This window comes from Erythrolamprus reginae, chromosome 6 (genome assembly GCF_031021105.1).
Source record: "Erythrolamprus reginae isolate rEryReg1 chromosome 6, rEryReg1.hap1, whole genome shotgun sequence".
Classification (NCBI taxonomy): Eukaryota; Metazoa; Chordata; class Lepidosauria; order Squamata; family Dipsadidae; genus Erythrolamprus; species Erythrolamprus reginae.
In genome coordinates, this window is record NC_091955.1 from 24410573 (window position 1) to 24434471 (window position 23899).

The window sequence follows — 23899 nt, forward strand, 5'->3', positions numbered from 1 at the left end:
TAAATAAAATGCCTCTTTATATATGGGCATGTACTGTTGTTAACAGTAACAGGTCAAAATGTCTCTTTATATATGGGCATGTTGTTTTTCTAGTTGCTTATAGGTCCACCATTAACCTATAAGGTGAATATACAGGGTTAATGAAAGATGGAAGTTACAGCTAATTATTTCTAATGGGTGATAAACAGGGGAGATATTTATCACTGCTTGGTGAATTAGAGGTGGAAAATATATTATCTACATAACTTTCCTCAGTACAAAAAATTGAAATTGAAATTTGATTTAAAATGTTATGACGATTTCAATCTTGCACTTTCTGTATATGCAATAACCCAAAGGATAAGGCAAGGATCATGATGACATTTCCTATTCTGGATGCCTTTTCCTTGAGGGTGCTGTACTCCTATTCCTGTTCATGTTGGCTCTTTAATAAACAGATGAAACCTTCACTTAATAATGGCAATTTATTTCAGGGAAGCTGTGATGGCTGCAGTTACAAGGAAAATCTCATCCAGTATTATTGTAACTTCTACTGGTCACTGAATGAGTAGTTGTTAAACATGCATTATCCTCAAGATATTTTCATTAAGTTGGTACTTTCTAGATTTTGAATGTTTTGTTCATATGCCTAGTTTACATTCAGTAATGGCCAGTGACTAGACATGCCAGGAATATAGTTACTACTGTGTTAATGCTGACTAGAATATTGAAAAACAAACACCATAAAATTAAATTAACAACAGGTTATCAAGACAACCAATTGTTCTGTTGACAGAATTGAATACATGATATAAATGGCACAACAGTATATAAGGCAGTAGGTGGAATGGGATATTAAGACAAGGTCATGGATCTTATACTTACACTCTACAGGGCTCTTCATCAAGGTAAACGCTAACATCTTGAATAGAACCTGTGGCTAAGTTTGTGCCACTGATAGTAAGAACTGTTCCTCCAGCTTGAGGACCTCTGAGAGGATTTATTCCTGTAGGTATAGGATCCTGTAATGTAGAAAGACGTAGATTAGTTAAATTCTGAATTTCTTCTAACAATACATATTCTAAACATTGTAATAATACATTTTAAGGGCGCAAAAACAGATCAGAGAGAGAGAGAGAAAAATAAAGACTATTATAAATAACTCATTCTCAAGGTTAGACCACTATAAGCTGCTGCTGCTATCAGCTTCCCAGGAATAATATAGTGGATAAGCTGCCCATTCAGTTGTTAAAAAAATTCTTTTAGAGCATTTTTCCCCCTGACTTGGTTATAATGCTTCTTCCAGCACATTCTTGGATATAATCACATCAGTGGCATGAACAGCAAAGCCCATCGTTGGAAAGGAACTGTGAAAGCAGCAGATAATTTTATCGTGTGTAATAAGGAAACCCTGCCCACCTATCTCAAATCAGAACATTTGCTGATCTGGAAAGCAGCATTTAGGTGTGCACCTTAAAAGCAGGCCTGCACAGTATAACGTGTGACTTCCTGAACCAGATATAGCCTCTCCCCAGCTTGATAAAAACTTCCTGCCGAGAAATGCAGTGCAAAACTAATTATTTCCTAAACAAATAATGAGGTTCTGTGACCTTGCTGAATTTGCTGTAAGCTGATCTACTAAGGTTTTTTTTTTTTTTAAAAAACCTGTAACCTACACATCTCTTGTGTCTAAATGAAAACGTCTTGTGCCAAAATATCATTGAAAATTTTGCTGCCCTCAGAAAGAAAGAGGTGCCCTCAGAAAGTAAGAATGCAGGGTTTGTTTTTTTTAAAAAAATAGTGATTATTTCAAATTTTATGGTTTTGTTAGTTTAAGGCACAACAGAAATATAATAAGGCTCCAAATTCACAGGATTTTACAGATACAGAGATACCTCGTCTTACAAACGTTTCGTCATACAAACTTTTCCAGATACAAACCCGGGGTTTAAGATTTTTTTGCCTCTTCTTACAAACTATTTTCACCTTACAAACCCACCGCCGCCACTGGGATGTCCCGCCTCCAGACTTCCGTTGCCAGCAAAGCACCCCTTTTTGCGCTGCTGGGATTTCCCTGAGGCTCCCCTCCATGGAAAACCCCACCTCCGGACTTCTGTGTTTTTGTGATGCTGCAGGGGAATCCCAGCAGGGGAATCCCAGCAGCGCAAAAACAGGCGCTTTGCTGGCAACGGAAGTTCGGTGGTGGGGTTTCCCAGCGAGGGGAGCCTCAGTGAAATTGCAGCATCGCAAAAACACAGAGGTCCAGAGGTGGGGTTTCCCATGGAGGGGAGCCACAGGGGAATCCCAGCAGTGCAAAATCGGGCACTTTGGCTGGCAAAGGGGGTGAATTTTGGGCTTGCATGCATTAATCGCTTTTCCATTGATTCCTATGGGAAACATTGTTTCATCTTACAAACTTTTCACCTTAAGAACCTCATCCCGGAACCAATTAAGTTTGTAAGACAAGGTATCACTGTATATGAAAGTCCTTCCATGACTCAACAGGAGAATATATAATCATTAAAATTTAGACTCCAGGCAGCTCAATGCAGCAACCAAAGTTAAGAGGAGCAGGTTACATTAAGTACATTGCAAATGTAAGAAAATGTAAGAAAATGACGAAAGTGCCATAGACTTCCCAGTCTCTGAAACACTTGCCAAGGAAGCCAAAGGAGTCTGTTGGACAGAAGCAAGTTGTAAACCTGCTCCTTCTGAGGAAGTTTGGCGGGACCCAGGGGAAGAGCCTTCTCTGTGGCGGCCCCAGCCCTCTGGAACCAACTCCCCCCAGAGATTAGAATAGCCCCCACCCTCCTTGCCTTTCGTAAGCTCCTTAAAACCCCCCTCTGTCATCAGGCATGGGGGAACTGAGATATCCTTTCCCCCTAGGCTTCTACAATTTATGCATGGTATGTTTGTATGTATGATTGGTTTTATAACAAGGGTTTTTAGCTGTTTTTAGTATTGGATTGTCACATGCTGTTTTTACCACTGTTGTTAGCCACCCCGAGTTCACGGAGAGGGGCGGCATACAAATCCAATAAATAAAATAATTTTTTTAAAAAAATGACATAATCTAGAGAAGAAATTGTTGGCCGATGTGAGCCAAATCAACCCACTACAACTAGTTTTCTACCTTGCATGGATTTAATCTGAGTTTGTTTTAATCCAGGGGTGTCAAACTTCAGGCTCACAAGATTTCGGCGTGTTTTTACTTCCTGCGCATGCACGGAAGCACAATCGCATGAGGGACACACGCTCCTGGAACAAAAAGGATGCATGCACAGCACACCAATTTGCAGGTAAGTGTAACCCACCACTGCTCTAAACGCTTGCGTAGTGTCCAAAATGACTATTGGAACAGCTGCTCCAAGGATCAGCGGTGCATTCATTCGTTTGTTTGTTTGTTTGATTGATTGATTTGATTTGATTTGTATGCTGCCCCTCTCCGTAGATTCGGGGTGGCTAACAATAAGAAACAGCATAAAAACAAATCTAATATTTAAATTACTAAAAGCCCTTATTAAAAACCAAGCATACACACAAACATACCATGCATAAATTGTATAGGCCTAGGGGGAAGGTATATCTCAATTCCCCCATGCCTGACGACAGATGTGGGTTTTAAGGAGCTTGCAAAAGGCAAGGAGGGTGGGGGCAATTCTGATCTCTGGGGGGAGTTGGTTCCAGAGGGCCGGGGCCGCCACAGAGAAGGCTCTTCCCCTGGGACCCGCCAAACGACAGTTTAGTTGATGGGATCCGGAGAAAGCCCACTCTGTGGGACCTAACTGGTCGCTGGGATTCGTGCGGCAGAAGGTGGTCCCGGAGATATTCTGGTCCGATGCCATGAAGGGCTTTATAGGTCATAACCAACACTTTGAATTGTGACCGGAAACTGATCGGCAACCATTGCAGACTGCGGAGTGTTGGTGTAACATGGGCATATTTAGGAAAGTCCAGGATTGCTCTCGCAGCTGCATTCTGCACGATCTGAAGTTTCCGAACACTCTTCAAAGGTAGCCCCATGTAGAGAGCGTTACACTAGTAAATCCTCGAGGTGATGAGGGCATGAGTGACTGTGAGCAGTGACTCCCGGTCCAAATAGGGCCGCAACTTTGTTCAGCCCAAACACCAGCTAAGCAATCCACCATCCCCAACCTGAAAACTAGTGAGCGAATGAATGTGCTGAAGCTTATCACACATCACCCCCAACCCATATGCTGAGGCTGACCAGGCTAAGGACTAGCCAGATGAATATCTATCTGGTAGGCATAATTCCCCCATTTTCCTCCCCAAAAACTAAGGTGCATCTTAAACTCCAGTGTGTTATTACTCAGAAAAATACGGTACATTCATTTTAGGTCTTTCTAAGACTTAGGAGGCTATTTCCCACCGCACTTGCAAAAGTAAAATTCATAGCAATAAGAAAAAAGGACCACTTGTACAGTGTTCCCTCGATTTTTGCGGGTTCGAACTTCACGAAAAGTCTATACCACGGTTTTTCAAAAATATTAATTAAAAAATACTTTGTGGTTTCCCCCCCTATACTACGGTTTTTCCTGCCCGATGATGTCATATATCATCACCAAACTTTCGTCCACCTTTAATAAATATTTTTTTAAAATAAATTTTAATTAAGTAACATGGTGAGTAATAATCTAAATGGTTGCTAAGGGAATGGGAAATTGCAATTTAGGGGTTTAAAGTGTTAAGGGAAGGCTTGTGTTACTGTTCATAGCCCAAAATAGTGTATTTACTTCCGTATCTCTACTTCGCGGAAATTCAACTTTCGCGGGCGGTCTCGGAACGCATCCCCCGCGAAAATCGAGGGAACACTATATTTGTATTTTTATGTGAGACCAAAATCCTGTGAGCCATTTCTTCTACTTTAAATCTGCCTTAGACAGAAACCACAGACCAACGTAGTCATATCATCAGCGATCGTGAACCAGTAGGATTCAGCTATTCTTTGGGCTGTATAGTCCCAGCCATCAATCCATCTCTGCTCCATTTTTACATGCATCTGCACTCCCAACTTGTGGTGCTGTTAAATGTTTTCAAGGGTGAGAATGCAGAGCTGTCTGTCTTCTTTCTAGCACTTCCCAGAGTTGCTACCTTATTGCCTTTTTAAAAAAATCATGACAGAATAATCCAGAGAAGTGACATTGACCATATTCAATTCATTTAAGTGAATTTAAAATCAAATTCCATTTTGTCTTGGCGCCATTCATGTCTCCCCACATAGACTTCCCAATTCTCAGCTCTACAATTTTACAACAGAGTTGCAATAAAGGGCCTAGGTTTCAACAGCCAATTTCAGTTCTAAATTAAGAGGAAATAAACATGTGGCATAAATTGCTATGCTATAAAGCTCCCAAGGCATGTTTCATAAGAATATCTTTTTGTGCAGTCATTAAAGGTTTATGCAGCTATGGCTACTTGTAATATCTATTTATGTAAGAGAGCAATAGGCAGTTGCACTTGGTTTCACTGTGTATAATGAATATACTGCTGATAAATACCAAGTCTAGCCCTACAAAACTTGTTTTATGCCTTGTAAAATCAGGCCCAGTTCATTAAGTTTTGTTAAGAAAAATCCATCTAAACCATCTATTACTAGGTTTTCATTGTCAGAGTTCCTGAGTTGAGGCAGTCCATAAGAGAGCATGCCTATTTTGAAGTTTAATTGACATTAGTATCATGTGAGATGATTGTTCCATTACAAAAAGAAGATCCATAATATATGGGGATGAGGAGACTATTTATTTATTTATTTGATTGGACTTCAATGCCGCCCCACTCCGAGGACTAGGGTGGCTTACAACATATAAATTAATTGAGCGATCACAGAAAACAATACAGTATATCCATAATAGACCAAATGTAAAGGTTTAATTTTTGTGCAATCATCTCTTTTTGGGAGCATTTTAGTTTATTGATACGTTGCTTTTTAAACAAAATACAGTAGAAACATTCCCAATGCATTTAAACAAGCACAATTTGGAACAAAATGCTTAAAGTATTTTGCTATTAAATAATTGGATTTTTTTTTTAAAAAAAGCAACCGAATACAGAAAAGCCTTTGATTTATAACCACAATTGAGACCAGAATTTCCATTGCTAAACAAGGTGGATATTAAGTGAGTTGATTTTACAACCTTTTTTTGGTCACAGTTGTTAAGTGAATCAGATCAGTTGTTAAGAGAATCAAGTGGTTATTCAGCAAATCTGGTTTCCCATTGACTTTGCTTGTTGGAAACCAGCTCAGAAGATTGCAAATGGTGATCTTGTGATCCCAAGAGGCTGCCAACATTGTAAATACATGCTATTTGGCAAATATCCAAATTTTGATCATGTGACCTTGGGGTTACTGCAATGGTAAGAGGACCAATTGTAGACAACTCTTTGAATGCTGTTGTAAATGTGAATTGTTGTTAAACAGATAGTTGTTAAGTTGAGGATTACTTGAAGGTGTTTTTCTGGTTCCTTTTGAAAGTTTTTTGACTTCCCAGTCTAGTTCTCTTCTTTGTATTAAAACAGGATTAACCCATTTTAACCTTTTAACATTAGTCAAAGTCAACCATGTCTTACTACATAACTTAGCCTTTTAAATTATAACTATACAAAAGTAACATATACAATGTTTTCGGGTACTGGGAATGTTCTTGTTTTTATCACTTTGTAGAGCTAAAGATGGCTTGTATCTAGTGTTGGGCGAACTGAACTCGCACAATTCAGGTCCGTACCGAATTTTGTGGTGTTTGGCATGCCGGACGCAAATCCAATTTTTTTTTAAATTCGTGCTTCGGTTCAGTGTTTGTGCCAAATACTGCAAAAGCCACCACCCGGCTGTCATCTGTTGAGAAGAGGAGGAGGAGCCGGGCGCTGGTGGCGGCGGAGGAAGGCAAACACCGGGGAGTTGTCACCCGATCGGGAGACTGGGAGGGAGGCACAAAAGGAGCTGGGGAATCCCATGAAGAGAGTAGAGGTAGAGCTTTAATGTCACGTATACCAGCAGGTTGCTAAGGACGCCAAGGTGATCACTTCCTGGATTCCAAGGAAGTGATCACCTTGGCGTCCTTAGCAACCTGCCAGTATATGTAACGTCAAAGCTCCGCCCCCGGAATCTCTTTGTGGGATTCCCCAGCTCCTTCAAAGGGAGGTCTTTTCATGTAATTTTTTTTTTATTTTTACGAAAAAAGACACCACAGTGGCGCCGCAAGCAAAGAGAGGTCTTTTCACATAAAAATATTTTTTTTTAATTTTTACGTGAAAGGACCTCCCTTTGCTTGCGCCGCCGCTGAGGCATCCTTTTTCGTAAAAATAAAAATAAATAAAAATAAAAAATCCGTTAAAATAAAAAACAATGGGATTCCAGGGGTGGAGCTTTGGTGCCACGGACCATTCGGGGTCGGCTGAAATTTGCATGAAGTTCGCCCGAACTTGCTGAACCCGAACACCGTTGGGTTCGCCCATCACTACCTGTATCATGACAATTGAAATAGATTACTGAATTTTACCACATAGAATTGAAATTGGCTGGTTTAACCTAGGCCCTTTTTGCAACTCCACTGTCAAACTGTAGAGATGAGAATTGAGAATTCTCCAGATTATTCAGTCATGATTTTAAAAATGCAATATGGTAGCAACTTTGGGAAGTACTGGGGAGAAGACAGGCAGCTCTGCATTCTCAGCCTTGAAAACATTTAATAGCACCACAAATTGGGAATGCAGCTACTGTACATGTAAAAATGAAGAGGATATGGATTGATGGCTGGGACTGTGTGGCTTGAAGAATAGGTGACTCCTACTGGTTCATAACAGCTGATGATTTGGCTATGTTTGTCTGTGGTTTTTGTCTCAGGCAGATTTAAAGTAGAAGAAATGGCCCACAGGATTTTGGGTCATCTGTGAGACTTAAAAGATTAAAAACACAGATTACATTTGGTCATTTTTGCTTATTCCTGTGAACATTACTTTTGCAAGCAGAGTGGGAAACAGCCTCCTAGGTCTTAGGAGAACCTAAGCCAATGATGTAATAGCCAGCCACCTTAATCAACAACTAAAGTACCATACAAAACACGATATAATATCATACACAGAATAGCCCAAAGCCCACACTCTGCTAGTTCCCTTCTCCAGCCCAAATCTGAAAGCTTGGAAGACTAAACCTCTGGTCCCAGTGACTGAACCAGATTACATTCTGCAACTATTTCAATGTAACAGCTTATTTAAGAATGTATTACATCTTTATTGGGCCTTATCAGGTGCGCACAACCAGTATAGTTAGTATAGGTTTAATATGCTTAGAATATCTCTGTGCCAATCCAATTGAAATCAATAGAAGCTGCTTGAAGACAACACTCTCAACTTCTGAGAAAAGGAACATGTCTCGTTCCACATAATTACATATATTGCATTTAAATAAATACTATGTCATCATAGAATATGAAGACTGATGCTGAAAAACACAGCTGGGATATTTGCTGTGAGGCTGAAACCCCTTTGGGGATTGTATAAGGAGAACACAGCTTTACTCCTAAGATAGAAAGCTTTGATGAGTAGTCAAGGGTACTGCATATATCACAATTTCTTGATTTGTGCATAGATGCAATAGAGTGGAAATGTGACAAACTTTTTCAGGTCTTGCTCAAGAGGACCTATTTTAAAAACCTGGCTTCCAAAGACTACTAAGCCAAGCAGAATATATAAAATTACTTGTATATAAATGCAGAAATCAATTCAAGTATCAGCTTAATCTTCTTGCTAGTTCAATAGCCAAATTAAACAGCATTTACTACATATACTGTATCAATGATATTTCTACCTAGCTTTATCCTGAAAGTACTGTATCATCCAGAAGTGAGGTTAAACATATTAAAAAGAAAAATCCAATTTACAGTTGATTTTTAAAACGTTTAGATTGGGGGTGTCAAACTTGATTTCATTGGGGGCTGCATTAGGGTTCTGTTTGACCTCGGGGAGGTAGGGAGGAGTGGTTGGGTGGAGCATGGCCAGCATGAAGTCACTCATGGCAGGGGCACTTGTGGTGGCCAAGTGCTAAGGCTGGACTTCTCTCAGACCCTCCCTCCTTCCCATTATAATCTCCTTCCTTCCTTCCTTCCTTCGTACTTTCCTTCCTTCCTTCGTATTTTCCTTCCTTCCTTCCTTCTTGCCTGCCTGCCTTCATCCTTCTCTTTCCTCCCTCCCTCCCTTCCTTCTTGCCTGCCTGCCCACCTGCCTGCTTGCTTTCTTCCCCTTCCTTCCTTCCTGCCTGCCTGCCTTCTTCCTTCTCTTCCCTCCCTCCCTCCCTCCATCCCTCCCTTCCTTCTTGCCTGCCTGCTTCCTTCCTTCCTTCTTCCTTCCTCCTTTTCTCTTCATCCTTTCTTCTTTCTTCCCCTTTCCTTCCTTCTTTCCTTGTTTTTCCTTCCTTGCTCTTTTCCCATCTTCCCTTCTTTTTCTTTCCTCTTTCCCTTTCTCCTTTCCTGTCCTTTCTTGCCTGCTCACATGCAAAAGGGGAAACATTTCTCCTTTTGTTTTGTTTTTAGTTTGTTTTGCTAGCAGCTAGCCTTCTGCCACTGAAAATGGAGCCCAGGTATATGTGCACATCTCCCAGGCATCATTTTTTGGCAGTAATGGTGTCCTGCAGCCCTCTGCCAGTGAAGGCCCTGGCAGAGAGCTGCAGAAGGCCGTTGCAGCAAAAAATGGGGCAGAGGTGCACCCCCACCAAGCTCCGTTTTCACCGGCAGAGGTACCGCGAGCCTTGAGTTTGACACCTCTTTAGAGGATGATTTAAAATAAATGATTAAAAAGAATTAAGACCAAAAGTATGGTTCAGTGAATTTTAAAAAGTTAAAACAAAAAAAAGTCAGTATCATCCCTTTCAAAGAATAAAATCTTAAATAACTGATACATTATTTCTCAAATGGGACGCACAATAAAATAATATAACAGCAGATCAGAAAGCCTCAGCAGCACCTGTTAATTGAAAGCCTGATATTGGAAGTTTTAATGCTCATGGCCAGCTGTAATTGAACACAACTTTCCTACAAAGCACATTTTGTCTACATAAACCCCATGTGAAATAGGTTTTGTGGAGTGACAGTAACTGGTCTCAATTACCCCGCCAGCTCCATGATTGTATTGCGATTTAAAATCAGATCCCTTCAGTCTTTGCTCAGCCTTCTATTCAATATATCAAATGCACAGCACAGCAAGGGCTCATTGATTTCAGTGGAGGAAACCGTATGTGTCTATAATTCTACTCTTAAAATCAATTAGAGTTAAAATAATTGACTTTTTCATACCTTGGTTTTGCTCTTTTTTGTTTCTGTATTTTCTATTTTAGCATGCACTTCAAACTCATGTACACAGTTAACAGATGGAGGTCATACACACTCATTTACATTTTGAGGATGCTTCTTTATAAAAAAAAATAGGGCATGCATTTTCTTGTACTTTTAATATAATTATCGTGTTCAAAAAAGCTGCCTCGGTACACCTAATGTTTTTTTTTAATAGACCAATAAAGCAAGCCATAAACTTTTTTACTGCTATAAATTTAATGAAAGGCTCTTTTTGGAATCAAAGTATACACAGCCAGAGGATTTGGAATTTCTCAGTTTTGATTGTGGTAATGCTAAGAGACAGGTAATAGCTCCAACTTCAATGAAATATTTTTTTTTGTACCTTAGGCTTACCTGAAAATTCTCTGAAACAATGGATCTCTTTTATCTTTATCAGACCCAGTTTGGTGTACTCATTAAGGTAGAAGGTTAGAAACCAGGATACTATGAGTTCTAGTCCTGTCTTAAGCACAAATCCAGTTCAGTAATCTGTAGCTAATCATGCACCTTGGCTCTAGGCAAACGACAGTAGCAAACCAGTTCCAAAATTCTTGCCAAGAAAACAGTGGGAAGTTGCCAAGGCAGTTGCTAGGAGTCAAGATTGACTCAAAATATAAATAAATAAATAAAAAGACTTCAACACACAATAATTAAATATACTTTGCATGCTTTGCTACCGTTCTTTTTAATTTTCAGTAAATGGAGACCTGGACGAGATCTGCAGCAAAAGGCTTTGCAAAGGGAGGTAAAGCCTGAAACATCGAAGCTTTCTCTCCCTTTAGAAAGCCTTTTGCCATCTTTTCACATAGGGGAAGGTTTGGTAGGGAAGGGTTGCAATAAAGTGTGCAATAGGGTTGATATTCCTGGAGGCGTCTGTAATATGGTAAATGATTTAGCTTTACTGGATAAATGGTCAAAGCAATGGAAACTGCAGTTTAATGTTTCCAAATGTAAAATAATGCACTTGGGGAAAAGGAATCCTCAATCTGAGTATTGTATTGACAGTTCTGTGTTAGCAAATACTTCAGAAGAGAAGGATTTAGGGGTAGTGATTTCTGACAGTCTCAAAATGGGTGAGCAGTGTGGTCGGGCAGTAGGAAAAGCAAGTAGGATGCTTGGCTGCATAGCTAGAGGTATAACAAGCAAGAAGAGGGAGATTGTGATCCCGCTATATAGAGCGCTGGTGAGACCACATTTGGAATACTGTGTTCAGTTCTGGAGACCTCACCTACAAAAAGATATTGACAAAATTGAACGGGTCCAAAGATGGGCTACAAGAATGGTGGAAGTTCTTAAGTATAAAACGTAACAGGAAAGACTTAATGAAATCAATCTGTATAGTCTGGAGGACAGAAGGAAAAGGGGGGGACATGATCGAAACATTTAAATACGTTAAAGGGTTAAATAAGGTTCAGGAAGGAAATGTTTTTAAAAGGAAAGTGAGCACAAGAACAAGAGGGCACAATCTGAAGTTAGTTGGGGGTTAGATCAAAAGCAACATGAGAAAATATTATTTTACTGAAAGAGTAGTAGATCCTTGGAACAAACTTCCAGCAGACCTGGTTGGTAAATCCACAGTAACTGAATTTAAACATGCCTAGGATAAACATATATTCATTCTAAGATAAAGTACAGGAAATAGTATAAGGGCAGACTAGATGGACCATGACGTCTTTTTTTGTTGTCAGTCTTCTATGTTTCTATCTTTGCAAATAAGCCTTTGCAGCCTGAAATGGAGCTCCAGAGGGATGGGGGGGGGAGTGTATCCCTCCGGAGCTCCACTTTAGCACTTTTGGTAGGAGTTCCCTTCCGATGCTCCATTTTGGCTGCAAATTGCCCCTCCAAAGCTCAGTTTTGTACTGTAAATTGCTGGATGAGGCCTGCGTGAGTCAAAATGGAGCTCTGGACAGGCGGGGTTCCCCTCCGAAGCTCCAAATTGGGCCTTTTAATTTATCTTTTTAGTTTCAATTGGTTGTTTTAATGATTTTTATGTATTTCCATTGTCTTATTATATGCCACCAGAGTCATTATCTGATATAGGTGATTATACAAAATTATCTGAGATAGGTGAGATAGGTGATTATACAAAATATAGGTAAATCTCGACTTATGACTACAATTGAGCCCAAAATTTCTGTTGCTAAGTGACACATTTGTTAAATATATTTTGCACCATTTTACAACCTTTCTTGCCACAGTTATTAAGTGAATCTCTGCAGTCCTTAAGTTAGTAACACATTAGTAATTGAATCTGGCTTCCCCATTGACTTTGCTTGTTAGAAAGTTACAAAATGTGATTACATGACCCCGCGACACTGTAAACTTTATAAATATGAGTCAGTTGCCAAGCATTTTAATTTCGATCCTGTGACCATTGGGATGCTGCACTGGTCGTAAGTGTGAAAAACGGTCATCGGTCACTTTTTTCAGTGCTCTTATAACTTTGAAAGGTCACTAAATGAACGCTTTTAAATTGAGAACTACCTGTATATAAAATGAATGGGAAGCTATTCAAAATACATAAATAAATAATATTCACACACTCACTTTCATTCATTTCTCCCATTTATCCATTCCCATATTATTGTAAGTCAGATACTGTACAACCCAAACCCATGTAGAGAGAATATTTTTCTTGCTTTCCTGGACTTCAAGAAATTGTGTTACAGCTGTCTTCACTGAGCAATGTTGCTGAACATATACATTATGTTATATGCTTTTAGCATAATAACAGGAACTGGCTTTATTTAAATTAAGGTTTAAATAAAGATTACTTCCTTGGTATGATTGGAACCATGTCTGTGAATCAGGTAGAAATTATTTTATTTAATTCAATTTAAGCATTGTCTGATTCCAAACCAACTCTGGGTAGCTCATAAAACAATAAAACACAATGCTAGATGGGATTTGGTTGCTGTAAAGCAGAGGTCCCCAACCTTTTTTGCACCAGGGACCGGCTTTAAGCTAGACCAGTTTTCCACGGCCCGGTTGGGGGGGGGGGGGGGCTTTGGTCATATGGGGGTGGGGTTATGGAGGGGTGGAGCTTAGTGCATACTTATCATATAATTATGACATTTATAATGAGAATGTGATTCAACTTACCATAGGTTCAAAATGAGTGGGAGCACCAGGCTTGTTTCCCTGGATCAGTGGGAGCACTGGGCTTGTTTTCCTGCAACAAGACGGTCCCATCTGGGGGTGATGGGAGACAGTGAAACCCGAAGTGTGTTCCTTATGTCCAGTCTACTCCGTAATCTCGTTTTTGCTGTTGTCATGGCAGAAAACCCAGTTTCACAAAGATAGGATGTTGGAAAAGGAAGCAGAGTTTTCAGTGCTTTGGTGGCGATCCCAGGATATTCAGCCTGGACTTTAATCCAGAATGTTGGGAGATTTGAAGTCTCAAACATACTTTTAAGGCTACCATCATTTGCAATCTCAATCAGTTGGTCTTCTTCAAGCACAGACAAGGTCGATTCACCTGGCTTGTTCACAAATGGGTTGCGAATCCATTCCTTCCTAGTTCGTGGGTCTTTTGTGGTCGGAAAATAGCGCTCAAACTCTTCTGAAAGCTGAGATAGGTGATCATGTACAAGCTGGGAGAATGAAGGCTCAGGCTCGGTCTCTTCCAAAATTCCTGCTAATGTTTGAAACATGTCAAATATCCCTTTTCTCACTCGCAGTCCCCACACTTCCAGTTTGGCTTTAAATGCAGCAACTTTATCTGCCAACTTGAAGGCAGTTGTCATTCTCCCCTGAAGTGACAGATTAAGTTCGTTCAAAAAGTTGAATATGTCACATAAGTAAGCAAGTTTTGTGACCCATTCCTTACTACTGAAATGTGCTGCAAGTGGCGATTCTTTTTCTAAAAGAAATCTATAAAGCGGGTCTCGTAACTCAAAAACTCTGGCCAGTGCTCTACCTTTAGAAAGCCATCTGACTTCTGTGTGTAGGAGAAGACGTTTGTGCTCCGCGTCCATCTCCTCACAGAGCTGCTCGAACAGACGTGAGTTAAGGGCATGTGCTTTTATGTGATTAATAACTTTAATCACATCTTGCAAAACGCTGTTAAGTTCAGGTGACATTTTTCGGCTTGCCAGCATTTCTCTATGGATGACACAGTGCGTAGAGTCGCATTCAGACGCAACCTCTTTGACCCGGGTAGTTAAACCAGAAAGCCGTCCAGTCATGGCAGCTGCTCCGTCTGTGCATATACCGACACAAAATGACCAGTTTAGGTTTCCTGATATGTAATCATCCAAAGACTTGAATAGTTCTGCACCTGTGGTGTTGGCTGGCAACAATAATACACATAACATATCCTCATGCAAATCCTCTTGAAAAATATATCGCACATAAACAAGCATCACTGCCTTGTTGTCAACATCAGTAGACTCGTCAACTTGGATTGCGTACCATGGTGACGCATTAATCCTCTCCAACAATTGTACCTCAATGTCTTCTGCTATTTCATTAATTCGTCTACTGACAGTGCTTGCTGAAAGAGGAACCTGTGCCACTTTTTTAACCGCAGCCTCTCCTAAAAGTTCCTGGCAAATGTCCTTAGCGGCAGGCAGGATCAACTCTTCACCAATAGTGAAGGGCTTCTTAGCCTTGGCAATGCGGTTAGCCACTAAGAATGATGCTCTCAGAGCAGACACATTTGTTGATGTGGTGGCCTTCAATAATTGCTTCTGTCCTTCGTGTTCGCGTTTTTTTCTTTCAAAAAACTCCAAAGGCTTGTCTTTTGATGCAGGGTGCTTGGTCTGTAAGTGGCGAACCAGTTTTGAAGGCTTCATGGCCTCGTTGGATAGCCGTTCGCCACATAACAGACAGAGTGGGCTTGGGGCATGTGAATCGCCAGTTGCGATGAACCCATAATTTAAGTAGGACTCATTGTATTTTCTTTTAAATGCAGCTTTCTTTTTTTTAGCAGTCATGGAGTCTTCATCTGTCTCATTGGGACTTTCTTCCTTTTCAAAGAAGCTCTTCAGTGATGTTTGTTTTTTATTCATTTTACAAGGGTTAGAGGTGAAGGCTTAGTGGGCCCCTAACACAGAAAGATGGCTATTGCTACTGGAGATGGGCACTGATGATGATGACCACTACTTGCTGCTACTGGACACAGCCACTGCTGCTATGAATTTTCACTGTTACAGTATTTGTTTTTTCACTTTAACCAGAAAATCTGCTGCTGGGCTGCAGGACACCAGAACACAGCTACAGGAGTCATAAGGGTGGGACACCTGACGTCATATCTAGCTTTCCATTAGCTGCTAATGATTAGCATCCAGAGCCCCTCCCCCTCCAACTCGCAGCTAGCAGGAGGGGAAGGAGCCCTGGACACACATGACCTGCTTGTCAGTAAGGAGAGCCTGCCGCCCCACCCCTTCTCCACAGGGTGGGGAGAATGAGGAGGCTCCTTTGGCGGCTGGGGGCTGCCTGGCTTTGTGATTTTGGCTGGGGGGGGACTTAGGAAGGTCCTACTTCTCCCCCCCCAGCCAAAAACTCAAAGCCTATCTGCTGGATACGGGCGGGCGATGAGCGGGACAGAGCGGCGCCGAAGCCGGTGACTGCAAGAGGCTCTCCGCTCTCCAGAGAGTTTAACAACAGAGGGCGCACAGACGCACACACAAAAACATAACCCCGTAGATGGGAAAAGGCTGGATTCTTTCTCCCCATCTCTTCCATTCAAGGGAGGCTTCAATAGACTCAGCCACCAAACAATAATAATAATAAAATCAGCAAGCGCCAACCATAACCCTCCTTCTTTATTTTTCAAGCTCGAGCGGTTCTTTTCTCCTCGCTCCAGAAACTTGGCGATCGCACCCCACCGCCGCCGCCTCCTCCGTTTCCCCCAACGGCAAGCAATCTAAACCCGGGAAGGGCATTCCGGCGCTTCCCTTCAGCCTCAGAAGCCCCCTCGACGCTGGAGGGATGGTTATGAGGGGAGCGAGCGAGGAGAAGAAGACGTCCCACTCATCGCTCCTGAGGGAACGGGCGAGGGCGTCGGAGACCCAAAGCCCATCCTGTGTGGAGGGAGACGGAGCCAAGCGGGGCCACCCGGAGACCTTTTCCCGTCTTCTTCTCCTCGCACGCTCCCCTCATAACCAGCCGCCCCGCTCGCGGGGGGATGCCCGTTCGTAGCTACCAGTCCGCCAAGCGTTGAGGGGGCTTCTGAGGCTGAAGGGAAGAGCCGGAATGCCCTTCCCGCGTTTAGATTGCTTGCCATTGGGGGAAACGGAGGAGGCGGCGGCGGCGGTGGGGCGCGATCGCCTACTTTCTGGAGCGAGGAGAAAAGAACCGCCGCCTCCTCCGTTTTCCCCAACAGCAAGCAATCTAAACCCGGGAAGGGCATTCCGGCTCTTCCCTTCAGCCTCGGAAGCCCCCTCGACGCTTGGCGGGCTGGTAGCTACGAACGGGCATCCCCCCGCGAGCGGGGCGGCTGGTTATGAGGGGAGCGTGCGAGGAGAAGAAGACGGGAAAAGGTCTCCGGGTGGCCCCGCTTGGCTCCGTCTTCCTCCACGCAGGATGGGCTTTGGGTCTCCGACGCCGCGGACCGGCTGGAAAACCCCAACGGCCCGGTCCCGGTCCGCGGACCGGCGGTTGGGGACCTCTGCTGTAAAGGATCCAAATGCTCAAGCCGGTGTTTAAAGTGTTATGAAATGCCAATAAGATGGAACCCTTTCAGGGGGTATATTATTTCAGAGGGCAGGCTCTGCAACAGGGAAGGGATATTTTCTGGGTCCCAATAGATGGCACTGTTTAATTGAAGGACTTTGCTTGGCATGTACTCAACAGGCAGCAACCCTAGGAAATAGGTGATTTCTCAAATAATCTATCCTTATATAAGTAAATTATATAAGAAAATCAACTCTCTCTTTGTCTCTCTCTCCATATTACACACACACACTTACATAGTATATGGTTGATTTTCTATCAAAATCACCCTGTCGACTGTCGACACCAAAACAAAGTCAAAATAGATCTATATCAGGCTCCACTTTTTCACTTATCAGCAAAAATATGTAACTAACTAAACACCAAAACTGATAAGTTACAACTTATACACACGAACACACATACGTGTGTGTGTGTGTGTGTGTAAGTTGTAACTTATCACAAACCTGCTAAAAATCAAGGTAGAATACTGATTTCCCTTTTAATTATAACTTTTAATTATAATATAAAGAATATATGGTGCAGTCCGTTAAACAACTTTGAATGTTCTTTTCCCAAATATTTATAGAAAAATATGATCTTATTTCAGGTGCAGTTGTAATTAATGTTCTAAGAGTCAACAAAACATTTGAAATGCAATTCACATTTGGAATGTTGCTTTAGGAAATCTTTTTTGTTTTCTTTTGTTTACTTACTGAAGAACAGAAAGTATACTTATAATGAGGTTTCACATATTAATATAGAAGACGATGTAACTTTGCACTAATGCAGTCTAGTTCTGTGATGTGTGTTTGTAGGGGAAATAGGGAGACAGATAGGAAATCTCTAAATAATGCATGTACTAACTAGTAAATTAATAATTATTGTGACTGGAAACAGATATTTATACCATTCTTTCAAACATAATAACTGAGGAAAAAAATTCTATAAACAATTCTTCATAACTTTAAGTCTTAGAGCATACCAAATACTGGATTTTTTTTCTTTGTAAATAAGCGCAACCTATTTTTATTTAAAAGTTATATGGTATAAAATCTGAACACTCTAAAAATCTTATAAAAGCATGAGAGAAAAAGTACCACACTGCTCACCTGGAGTTATTGCAAGTAAGTGACTGTTTCTTTTTATGAAGAAAAGCCAAGTTTAAGTTCAGAAACCTATCAGGCAATTTTGTTATTTGGAAGTGACATTACAGAATAGCCACATACTGTTACATACAGTTAAGTAAAGACAATTTTGACTCATCCCCTTCCATTGCCACCTTTTCCTCTTCTCTTCCAAGTCATATACTGAACAATTAATGAGGAATTAATATGATCCTATATCAACCCCATTACCATAATACTGATATTTTAGTTTCTATAACTTAAATGAGAAATTTTACTGTTTTATCTTATGGTGTTACAAAACCACAATGTCCTAAAACTATATTCCTAGTAAATCAAATGTATCTACAATGTATGCTAAATATTTATCACCAAGAGGAACTCAAAAGAAGAAGGGAACTAGTTCCCCAGGATATGATCTATAGTGTGTGGGTGAAGCTTTATATTCTTATTCCAAGTAAGATTAAGTTTCATTCCCGTTATGTTGAAAGGCTAGTGAGTGAATATATGAAATTTCTTGGGCACAGTGTATAGGAACACCCCCAGACATACACATCTCTTAATAAGAGGTTTACTAGACTGATACTGGATTAGAATGCTTCTTAGTGCCTCAGTTCTCTATTTGGAAGGACTGCTGTTGAAAAACCAAAGTCTTGAAATATGCATTGAAAAATAGAGAAATTGTTTTGTGGTGGCATGTACTTGTGTTATCAGAACATAAAGCCATCACTATTGTTGTGGTTACCTCTGGCCCCAAGGACTGTGGATGTGGGGGAGACATCCATATGCTGCAGGCCTGTTTTGCCCCTGGTTGAATCTGCTGATGAAGGCTCCTCTGACCAAGAAGACATGAGTGACAGGGAAGAGGAGAGTGTGGCAGACAGCTCAGAAGGAGATCCATTATCTAGCTCCTCCTTGGATTCAGAACAAGAGTTAACGATACAGCCACGCATGCAGAGCAATGCATAGGCAACAACAACTGAGAGATTATTATCAAAGAAAATGAGGCCACCTGTGGTTGGGTGGGGCTGTGGTAATTAGTGAGGCTGCTATAAATAGCAGCCTGTGGGTTTGGCCATTGTGGAGGATTATCTGATCGTTGTTTCATGACTGCTTTACTGACTTTGACCTTTTGTGTGCTGCTTTTTCTCCGCTTTGAAACTAAACCAGAGCAAAGTGTGTTTCACATTGTGAAAGAAGGACTGTGAATTGCCTCACAGCTGCAAGCTAAGTATCACAGAACTGATAAGGGACTTGTACAAATTACCAGTTTGTTTGGAGACGAGTGCTCTTTGCTATACCAAAAGAGGGCTTAGGTTAAGTGAATTTTCCTTATAAAGAACATTGTTTTGAATTTTCAAAACTGTGTGTGTCTGAAATTTGTACCTGTGAATTTTTGGGAGGAGTCTACCAGAGAGCCCGACAGAACAACTATAATGCAAAAGGTGATGGTAGAAATAAGGGACTCTTAAAATAGAAGGGGGATAAGTCACCATCCTCCTCCCTATCGCTATCTAAGAATAAGGCATTTTTCTTAATGATCAAATACACCCTGCCCTTAGTTTCTATCCTTTTTTTCATCCTGCCCTGTTGCTGCTATCTCAACACCAACTTTCTCTTCTGGTCCTTTTCTAGAAGACTCTTTTTCAGTTTTCTTATACAGTAATACCTCATGATACGAACTTAATTGGTGCAAGGAGGAGGTTCGTAAGACGAAAGGTTCGTAAGACGAAACATTGTTTCCCATAGGAAACAATGTAAAGTCAATTAATCCGTGCAACCAAAAAAACCCCTGCAAAAAAACGGCTTTCGGCGGTGGAAAACCCTCCGTGAAAGGTTGGGGACACACGGAGAGCAAACTGGGAAGAGGAGAGGTGGAAAACCCTCCGTGAAAGGTTGAGGACACATGGAGAGCAAACTGGGAAGAGGAGAGGTGGAAAACCCTCCGTGAAAGGTTGGGGACACATGGAGAGCTAACTGGGAAGAGGAGAGGTGGAAAACCCTCCGTGAAAGGTTGAGGACACATGGAGAGCAAACTGGGAAGATGAGAGGTGGAAAACCCTCCGTGAAAGGTTGAGGACACATGGAGAGCAAACTGGGAAGAGGAGAGGTGGAAAACCCTCCGTGAAAGGTTGGGGACACATGGAGAGCAAACTGGGAAGAGGAGAGGTGGAAAACCCTCCGTGAAAGGTTGGGGACACATGGAGAGCAAACTGGGAAGAGGAGAGGTGGAAAACCCTCCGTGAAAGGTTGGGGACACATGGAGAGCAAACTGGGAAGAGGAGAGGTGGAAAACCCTCCGTGAAAGGTTGGGGACACATGGAGAGCAAACTGGGAAGAGGAGAGGTGGAAAACCCTCCGTGAAAGGTTTGGGACACATGGAGAGCAAACTGGGAAGAGGAGAGGTGGAAAACCCTCCGTGAAAGGTTGGGGACACATGGAGAGCAAACTGGGAAGAGGAGAGGTGGAAAACCCTCCGTGAAAGGTTGAGGACACATGGAGAGCAAACTGGGAAGAGGAGAGGTGGAAAACCCTCCGTGAAAGGTTGGGGACACATGGAGAGCAAACTGGGAAGAGGAGAGGTGGAAAACCCTCCGTGAAAGGTTGGGGACACATGGAGAGCAAACTGGGAAGAGGAGAGGTGGAAAACCCTCCGTGAAAGGTTTGGAACACATGGAGAGCAAACTGGGAAGAGGAGAGGTGGAAAACCCTCCGTGAAAGGTTGGGGACACATGGAGAGCAAACTGGGAAGAGGAGAGGTGGAAAACCCTCCGTGAAAGGTTGGGGACACATGGAGAGCTAACTGGGAAGAGGAGAGGTGGAAAACCCTCCGTGAAAGGTTGAGGACACATGGAGAGCAAACTGGGAAGAGGAGAGGTGGAAAACCCTCCGTGAAAGGTTGGGGACACATGGAGAGCAAACTGGGAAGAGGAGAGGTGGAAAACCCTCCGTGAAAGGTTGAGGACACATGGAGAGCAAACTGGGAAGAGGAGAGGTGGAAAACCCTCCGTGAAAGGTTGGGGACACATGGAGAGCAAACTGGGAAGAGGAGAGGTGGAAAACCCTCCGTGAAAGGTTTGGGACACATGGAGAGCAAACTGGGAAGAGGAGAGGTGGAAAACCCTCCGTGAAAGGTTTGGGACACATGGAGAGCAAACTGGGAAGAGGAGAGGTGGAAAACCCTCCGTGAAAGGTTGGGGACACATGGAGAGCAAACTGGGAAGAGGAGAGGTGGAAAACCCTCCGTGAAAGGTTGGGGACACATGGAGAGCAAACTGGGAAGAGGAGAGGTGGAAAACCCTCCGTGAAAGGTTTGGGACACATGGAGAGCAAACTGGGAAGAGGAGAGGTGGAAAACCCTCCGTGAAAGGTTGAGGACACATGGAGAGCAAACTGGGAAGAGGAGAGGTGGAAAACCCTCCGTGAAAGGTTGAGGACACATGGAGAGCAAACTGGGAAGAGGAGAGGTGGAAAACCCTCCGTGAAAGGTTGAGGACACATGGAGAGCAAACCGCTTTCGGAGACTGCTGGGGAGCTGCTCGGCTGTTTTAAAAGGTGACAGCCGGGCTGGGTGGCTGGGTTTGGCGTTCGTAACATGAAAAAAGTTCCTAAGAAGAGGCAAATTTTTTCTGAACCCGGGGTTCGTATCTCGAGTTGTTCGTAAGACGAGGGGTTCGTATCTTGAGGTACCACTGTATATCACCTGTTATGCCGGGCTTCACATTACGAGCCCCCAATTAAGTCCACAGTAGAAATTCAAACACAGACGGTTGTAAAGTAAACAAAGTTGGTTTATCAAAAGGAAAATATTGTCCAAACACACTTTTAATCAGCCTAAGTGCTCTCCCACAACCCACAAGCCTTGAATGTTGTGAAAAACATAAAACAAAAGCAAAGCAGATAAAAGGCAGCTGTGAAGACGTCACAGACACCCTCCTTCAAGAGTCCTCATGCTGTACTTAACTGTGAATTGTTCCACAAAGTCCTTGAAAAATCCTGAAGCAGTTCACAAACGTCTTTGTAAATCCTGAAACAAACTACAAGTCTCTCTCTCACAAAACGGATAATCTCCCACGCCGAGAGGCAACAACGCTGGCAATTTATCAGCAGCCCCATTAGCTTAATTGCCCCAGCCACAGCTGTTCTCCCTTATTTTCTATAATACTTGCGCAGTTGTTCCTTCCTTGTCATAAACCTGCATATGCGAGCATCTATGAATACCTCTTCCAAATCTAACCATGATGATGGTTCACTAATGGGGTAATTAGCTAATGGACTGCCTATAATTACCTCCTCATCCGATCCTGCTTCACTCCCAGAATCTTCCCCTGGCACAGAAGCTTTACTGTCTGATGCTGTTGGCATTAAAACCGGCCTCTGATAATGTGAGGATTCTCCCACACCAACCCCCACAGTCCTCGGAGCAGGAGCTGGCCCAGAGCCAACCACAACATCACCTATATCCTTCACCCATCCTTACCCTCAAGCCTTTTTAAAAATCACAAATTGTCCCTCAAATCAATCATCTCCTCTCCACCTTCTTCCATACTTCCTTTTCTTTTTATTTCCTAATATCAAGGAACCTAGAGCAAGGCCAGGCAACTCTGACCACTTTATGACCCGTAGATTTAAACTCTCAGAATTCTTGAGCATGGTTAGTTCAGGAATTCTGCATGTTGCGGTCTATAGGTTATAAAGGAGCCATAGTTACCCATACTTGACCTACTGAAATGAATTACCCCAGAATTTCAATGAGGTATAGTGACACAGCTAATGACACGGCAGAAGTCAAAGATGCTGGGGTTTACTTTACTTTGAAATACTTTGAATTCAGGCTAAAATTAAATTGGAAAATAAATAGGCAACATAGGTAATTTGGAGAAATAAATCAAACTGGATAAGTAAGACTGGTGATCATAATTGCTGAGATTGTTAAAGGACAGATTTGTGAATTATTGAAATAACGGAGTCATTACATTTTAAATATTATTAACTGTTTCAAAAATGGAAAATAATTTACTGGTTTCCCTCCAAAATTCAAACAACAGTGTCCTTCACCTATTGTTTCTAAATTAGAAGTTCTTTTTTGTTTGTTTTTTTAAAGATGGTATTTCAGGGAACAATTTTATTCCAGTAGCAAAAAAGGCTAGATGGCAACAAGCTATTTAAGATCAAAGCTGACCTCTAAATGAAAAAGAATAAATCTTTTGTAGGATAAATTACCCACAAATAGCAGCCACAGGCTATTTCAGGGAGAAAAGCTATTAAAACAATACAACCAGACCAGCTTACTTGGTTTGAACATCAGCTGCTATTCAAGATTGAGACTGCCTACAAATTTCACAAATGAAATGCAATACAAAACAGTCAAAGTTCATGCCACAGATCAGGAGATGTCTGCTTATTATTAATTCTACAAGCAACTTACCAAGCCAATCATTTCAGTCCTTTTCTTAAAAAAATAAAATAAAATGGGATATTGTGGAATTTTTCATTCACCATATCCTATTACACTGCTGTCCAAAGTGCTATTAGGTCTTGGCTTTGAGTCTTGGCTGTGATCAAACAGATATGATTTTAAATCCATATAAATGCACAAGCAGTTTTTGCACTCAGAATATTTCATTCTGATCTGCCTTAACTAAATTTTATGAAAATGAAAAGCAAAATAAAAATAGACTCATTGATGTCAATCTCAGCTGCTTGGAAGAAAGCCCAAGGTGGTTAATGCACTTAAATAGACTATATTAAAATTTTTGTTACTGAACTTTTATACATAGCCTTGGATTGATG

At 41.8% G+C, this 23899-nt stretch overlaps 1 protein-coding gene across 4 annotated transcripts in view; it reads right to left on the reverse strand.

Annotated features, from left to right (window-relative positions):
• PLXNB2 (plexin B2) overlaps positions 1–23899 on the reverse strand; it is a 522361-nt gene that overhangs the window by 70416 nt on the left and 428046 nt on the right. For all 4 annotated transcript variants that reach the window (XM_070755420.1, XM_070755418.1, XM_070755419.1 and 1 more), the window contains one exon: positions 865–1001. In XM_070755420.1, the coding sequence (XP_070611521.1) occupies positions 865–1001 (137 nt within the window). The remainder of the gene's footprint in view (positions 1–864; positions 1002–23899) is intronic.